Source organism: Spinacia oleracea, chromosome 1, assembly GCF_020520425.1.
Source record: "Spinacia oleracea cultivar Varoflay chromosome 1, BTI_SOV_V1, whole genome shotgun sequence".
Taxonomy (NCBI): domain Eukaryota; kingdom Viridiplantae; phylum Streptophyta; class Magnoliopsida; order Caryophyllales; family Amaranthaceae; genus Spinacia; species Spinacia oleracea.
Genome location: NC_079487.1, coordinates 109,943,754 through 109,950,244, shown reverse-complemented (window position 1 = coordinate 109,950,244; position 6,491 = coordinate 109,943,754). Strand labels below are relative to the sequence as shown.

Genomic DNA, 6,491 nt, shown 5'->3' with positions numbered 1-6,491 from the left:
CAAGTGCAAGAAGGCTGCACATCTTTCAGCTGGGAAGAAACTTCGGGTAGCCTTTTATGAAGGTCAAGTAGTGGGTGATGATGGAAATGAATTCACAAGGTATATTGGGAAAATTGTTCGTAACCCCAATTTGTGTCCAGTGAGAGTTCACAAATGGGAAGATTTGGACTCAGATAATGTACGTAGAACATATGTTGGCTGTTTTACAGGTATGAATATTTTCTTCTTGGGGTGTTTTCACAGTAATTTCCTTCTTAGAACTCTAGTAATATAAAGAAAATAGAAATGCTACATTCCCTGCAAAACCATCACAGTAACTTTTAACAGTAATATTTTCTTCTTGGGGTGTTTTCACAGTAACTTTGGAATTGCACTGATGTTGCTAATATCAGTTCTATGTTCCTGAAATAGATTCTGCTCGGACTTATTTTTTCTGAATATCAGTATTAAAGCTCTATGCATGTAATTTTCAAAGTCTCTTCCTTCTGTTAATTTTATAGCTTCATTATAAACCTCAGTCATCAGAAGATTAGACGGAAAGAAAAATATTTACTATCAAAGAAAAGAGGATTCATAAAATGAAAGAAATATGCTACTCTAAATCTTTTTCCCGTCTAAGGAGAAAATCCTGTTTTTAGCTTTCTCATGCCATAATATACTCCACTTACTCTTACATTTTGGTCACTCTTTGCACATTGATCATACCCCTTAAATAATATAATGATTCTACTTCTGAGAAGAAGCCACAAAATCATTGAAAAGTTTATTCATAGGACATGTTTGGATTGAGGGTAATGTATTAAAGGGGTAATAAAAGTCAAAATAAGGTAATTGAAGGTGATGAAAAAGGGATGAAGTGGTGGCAAAGGGAACAAGCTAGTGTTGGCAAGAAGAAAATAAAAGGGAAGGGGGAACAAATACCCTCATCATGGGGGGAAAAGTTACCCACCATCCCACTAGGGTGATTATTACCCTCATTTAAGGGGTTATTACTTCCCCCTTCCTCCCTTCTCCTCACAACACCACCACTACCACAACTTCTCATCACAATACCACCACACCACCCTCCTTGTAACCACCTCAATTCACCTTCATTGTCATTTTTTAATGGTGGTTTGACTTTTATTACCCCCATAATCCATTACACCCAATCCAAGCGTGCCCATAAAGTTATTTTGGGTAGGCAATAGTATTTTACTTTTTGCGGCTTCTTGCCCTGTTTCTCTGAATTTTACGTATCTTACATGTGATATGACACAGGTAAGACACTGATCCAAACAAATAATACTAGGAGATAAATCTTAATTAGTTATTTTCTGTATTTGGTACGGAGTATAAAGTTAGGATATGTTTGTAATGATGAAATCTGCTGAGTACATTGCTATTATATCAACTATAAACAATTGCACTGTAATGGTAATGCTATAATTTTGAATACTTCTAGGAGAAGTTAGAGAGCGAGGATATGGAATAAGAGCGTACCTCTACAATTAATCATATGAAGGAAATTTGGAGGAAATGGCGGGGTCAAATGTTTCAAGATCACGTACGTAAAGAACAAGTCTATGGGAGAAGCTATAAAGAGGGTGCCAATGAACATGGATAATTATTTTTTGGAATGGCTTGTGAGAGTTCATTACCATAGTGACAACAAGGTTTCATCCGTGCACTTTCTTCATTGTATTTATCCCAATGATACATTAATTTATGCTTTGTTTCATCATTATTGTATTTCAGAAAATCGATGGGAAAAATTCTGAAAACAAAGGTGCAGTAACCATATATGCTACAACGTACGGGAAGTAAGCCATTTCGACAAATAAAGTATGACATGGTAATATGACATCCATACGAAAATAATGTTTACATCAATTACTTTGTTTTCTAGAAGTGTGATATATTGATTGAATATTTTGTAGGGTGGAAGTTCTGGAAATCCTCCAAGTTTGGAGAAGTTTTGGTTCGACACTCACAAAACAGGAAATATCCTAGACAAGCCCGAAACTGTGGAAAAACATGTAAGTTTATTTTCATTCCTCTATGTTTCTTAAGTTCCAAAAACCCTATGCAGCAGTTTGTATAAGAACTCGATAGAGAGAAATCAATATAGAAACATGGGAAAGGCGAATAACTTTGGGACAGATGTGGCACAACTTAAATGAAGCTAACCCAGAATAAAATTAAATTGTTCCAGGAACAATCTACATTTACAAACAAAGACAGAAAGGAAAATCTTATTCAGAGAAACAGTTTCCATAAAATCATAATAAGACTTGTGATGGGGTGTTTGATGTAATCTCACAAAAGAATTTCAACGTTAGGTACGCGTAAATAAGAAATATAGTGTTAACATTACCATGAACTTCTGCAGTTTGCATAGACTTCAGACTTAATTCACTTGAAAGGAAAAGAATTTCTACAGCTAAACAAAAGTAGCTCCATGCAAAGTCCATATTTCATGTTGTATGATGATGATTGGCATCGACTTCTTCTAATACATCAGTGGTTTTTATAACAACTTACAGTGAAGCCCCATTACAAACTATAGGTTCTTTAAATATTTGACGCCCTGCTCTATGTTCTTTATTATGTACTTGGTTTCTTCTCCCCTCTCACATCTCCCTCATCTCCTTCTGGAAGGATTTCATGTACTTATAGACCCGAGAGACAGTTATGTGAAATTGAAGCTGAAAATATGAAACTGTGTTACCCTATTGGATATTGCAACTAACTTGATTTTTAATTCTTAAAGGAAATGATCAAGAAGAAAATTCAAGAAAATCCAGAGATGGAGGTATTTGATGTTATAGAAGAATGTTTTGGGAGGCAAAATAAAGGATATGTGACTGGGTATGGTGGTTCTATCAAGCCTAAGGATCTAAGAGGACCTTTACCAAACAGATTTGACCTTGAAATGAAGTTAAAACAAGCTGGAAAAGTTAATGAAGTGTTACTGGGAAGAATAGAACACGTGGAAGAAGAAAACAGAACCTTCGCTGCTCGTTTAAATGAAGTTGAAGCAAAATTTGAGGGAAAATTTCAGGCCATTCTAGATGCTTTTGGTGATGAGTAAGGTAAATACTAAAATTCGGCTTTTAAGATTATAATATTAGTTTAATATATGCAAAGCCCCGATTGGTTTCCTGCTTAGACACTCAGTTTGACTGAATTATTATGCTTGCTACTGTCTGTTTCCTCTCTATGGAACTAGTTGTTATATTTGTCCCATTCCCTCTTGATAAAGCATATGGTTCATTTTACAAAAAGACCTATATAATATCCGTGTTGTTACTCTCTGCTCCCTGTCATCCAGTTTTGCGGTGGCATATATCAGGGAAGACAGTCATAAGCTACTAAATTTGTGATGGTGCATGAATTTTTGTGGACATCATAAAATTATTTTAATGTGACTCTTAAATTTGGATGGAGGGAGTTGATGTCAAATACAACTAAGGGCATGAACGCCTAAACCAGCTTAGCAGTAATTTCAGAGATTGAATCTGCATCAGAAGTGGAATTACATAGCATCCTGTTAAATCTGCTTCATTTGTATTGCAATTTTGCTTGCTATAAATCTGAAATTAAAACTCAATTTCAAGGTTTACATGCAATGTATTTGATGCAGGCTCAAGAAAAGCTGAGTAAGCTTAGTGAATGCTCTGCTAAAGTGCCTCATTTCTACTGGCTTCCTTGCTGACTGCTCTCAAGTTAAGTTGGTGTTGCTGATCTGCTTCCTTGCTGACTGCTCTGCTAAAGTGCCTCATTTCTACTGGCTCAATCTTCTCTGTTGTAGACTTTCAGTTTGAACTTTTATATAACTAGTCATCAGATAAACTGTAAATGAACTTCATGGTATTTGTATGTCTTGTGGTGGTTTTAATAATGGGCCACTGCTGTTGATTTGGATTTGTGAAACTGGAAATGACTGCATGGTGTTTGTATGCAATGATGATGGCATTACTATATGTAGAAATCATTGATATTGCTGTGGGATATGTAGCAGGTGCATGCTAAACAAGCCGGTTAAAATAAGAATCAATATCATTGTAACGGGGTTAGTCTGTTATAGCTGGCTTTTCGCAACGGGAGGTTAGCCCGTCGTGTTTGGCTTTTTGTGACGGGATTTCCCCCTGTCACAATAGGTTTTTGCGACGGGATTTTTTTTCCCGTCACAATAAGCTTTTGCGACGGGGTCATAACGGGATAGTCAATTACGACTCCCCCTTTTTATGACGGGCATGTGACGGGTAATCCCGTCATAATAGGTCTTTTATGACTGGTCAATGACGGGACTTCCCATCATAAGTAGAACCTTTTCTTGTAGTGTAAAAACACGAATTTTAAGAAAAGTGGAATATAGTGTATTGATGATTAATGAGAAAGTAGAATATAATACTTATAAAAATGAACAAAGTATGTATAAAAAGGGAATATAGTAAATGTGGAGTTTTTTTTTTTGTTGGGATTCCAAATAGGAAAATTTGGTAATATTAATCCAACCTTTGGCCGATTTTCTTTTATAAAGCCCACCTACGACATATTTTTTAATAATCCCACCTATACCACCCAACGACTTTTATTGGGCCTAAAACGTCATAAACCTATTGTAGGCGATAATATGTCCCTACGTGGAAGTACTCTCCCTCGATATATTCAATCATCATCATCAAATCATCACCATCTCGATGATTTTTTCACCGGTTATCGGTCACTTAAGCCCAATAAAAGTCGTTGGGTAGTAAAGGTGGGATTATTAAAAAAATATGTCGTAGGTGGGATTAATAAAAGAAAACCGGCCAAAGGTTGGATTAATATTACAAAATTTTCCTTCCAAATAAAGGTAATATGGAAAATATTTTATGTTTAAATAAGAACATGATTATAATTTGGGACACTCATTTTAAAATACAAGACTATAATTTTGAAACTGATAGGAGAAAATATACGGAATAATTATTAAAAATATGCGAATTTCTATCCATTATGTACTTTTTTTCACCGATTGGGTTCTTTTTGATAAACCACTCTTTTTAACGATATTTCACACCTTTTCACAAAAGCAGGAGGCAGAAAGAGATTTACACCACTAATTTGTTTTTGTTTTAAGATTTTGTGTTTGTGTTGGATTGGATTTTATAAGGCGGGGATAATCAGGAATATTTGTTTTGATTAGGTTGTACCTTTTTCATTATTTAAATAACTACTCCAACAGCCCATATTGCGATTAAAACTTGATTAAATTTGGATGGTCATTTACGTGTTAGCAGATAGTGTTTTAGCTGTTTAAAATGTACTACCTTCGTTTCAAAAAGATATTTACAGTTACTATTTGCACGGACTCCAATACAATACTTAACTATTAATATATCCAATTTCGTATGTAAAAAAATTATAAAAATTTGATATTCTGAAAATATATCCCGAGACCAATCTAACAAGATCTTACATGTAAAGTTTTGATGTATATAATGGTGAAAATTTACGATCAGAGTTTTTATACTTTGGACACATTTTCCAAAGCGTAAAGAATTTTCTGTTAGTAACTCGTAAAATCAGGTCGGTCCTAGAGTCCTAGCAATTTATGGGCTATGGAATAAGAGATCAGTGTCCCTTCAAATATTTTACATAATAATTAATAATTTAATTGAATTTCACAGTCGCGTACAAAAAATATTGACTATGTAAAACATTCTATCCATAATTTTTTTTTAATGTACGCATACCGCATACGTATATAGAGGTGTTGGGAGCAGTAAAGAGTCAAAGGCTTAATTAATTACGGAGTAGTTTTTATGTTTCTTTTTTTTGGTAAATATTTCATTTTATTAACCAAATATGAGAAATAAGGCTAAACAGCCAAGTACAACATAGGAAAAAACAAAAAGACAGACAACACTAACAGTCCTCTGAAAGAGGCAAGGTAGAGTAGTCACCAAGCAAGCATGTTAAGATCTGATCCATGAAATATCACGTGTGAGAGTACCACGTTGATAAAAGAGAAGAGAGTTAAACACTTAATAACGCCAAGGGGCTACTCCCTTTATTGCCATATGGTTTTAAGGTGGAACCTCCTACGGTCTTGTTAGGTGGACTCTCTCTCTTGGTGACGGTTGCGGCCCAGGCCCGTACTAAACACAGCTAAAACTCCACATTTTGGAGCTTTTTACAAATGTAACATCTCATGAAAAGAATAAGAAGAATCTGATTAAGCAAATTGCTACTCCGTTCGTTTTTTTTTGTTCTTTACGTTTGGCCTTTTACACGTTTATTAACAATTAAATAATAAGCATTGAGATTCCTCTATTTTTTTTATTTAAACAAGAAAAATTACGTTTATTTATAATGTTTTCACTCTTATCAAAATTCTGATATTGAGAAAATGAGAAAATTAAATGTCTCAATAGAAAAGTGTGAGAGATTAAATGACCCAATGAATTTAATTAGTTAAAATAATTATTTGACACAAATTTTGATAGAATATTAAAACATTT

General features: G+C 34.4%; 1 protein-coding gene across 1 annotated transcript; it reads left to right on the top strand.

The window, feature by feature from the left end:
• LOC110781813 (uncharacterized) lies at positions 1 to 3,997 on the top strand. The gene is made up of 6 exons (XM_021985864.2): positions 1 to 209; positions 1,445 to 1,655; positions 1,738 to 1,834; positions 1,920 to 2,018; positions 2,753 to 3,074; positions 3,626 to 3,997. The coding sequence occupies exons 3-5, from the start codon at positions 1,784 to 1,786 to the stop codon at positions 3,071 to 3,073; spliced, it is 471 nt and encodes a 156-aa protein (XP_021841556.1). The 5' UTR covers positions 1 to 209; positions 1,445 to 1,655; positions 1,738 to 1,783; the 3' UTR covers position 3,074; positions 3,626 to 3,997.
• The last annotated feature ends 2,494 nt before the right edge of the window (positions 3,998 to 6,491 follow it).

Excerpts from the sequence above, each read along its gene's own strand:
- LOC110781813 (XM_021985864.2), top strand. The coding sequence starts at position 1,784 with ATGCTACAACGTACGGGAAGTAAGCCATTTCGACAAATAAAGTATGAC. Across the intron at positions 1,835-1,919 it reads GACAAATAAAGTATGACATG|GGTGGAAGTTCTGGAAATCC; the intron begins GTAATATGACAT and ends AATATTTTGTAG. Across the intron at positions 2,019-2,752 it reads CCGAAACTGTGGAAAAACAT|GAAATGATCAAGAAGAAAAT; the intron begins GTAAGTTTATTT and ends TAATTCTTAAAG.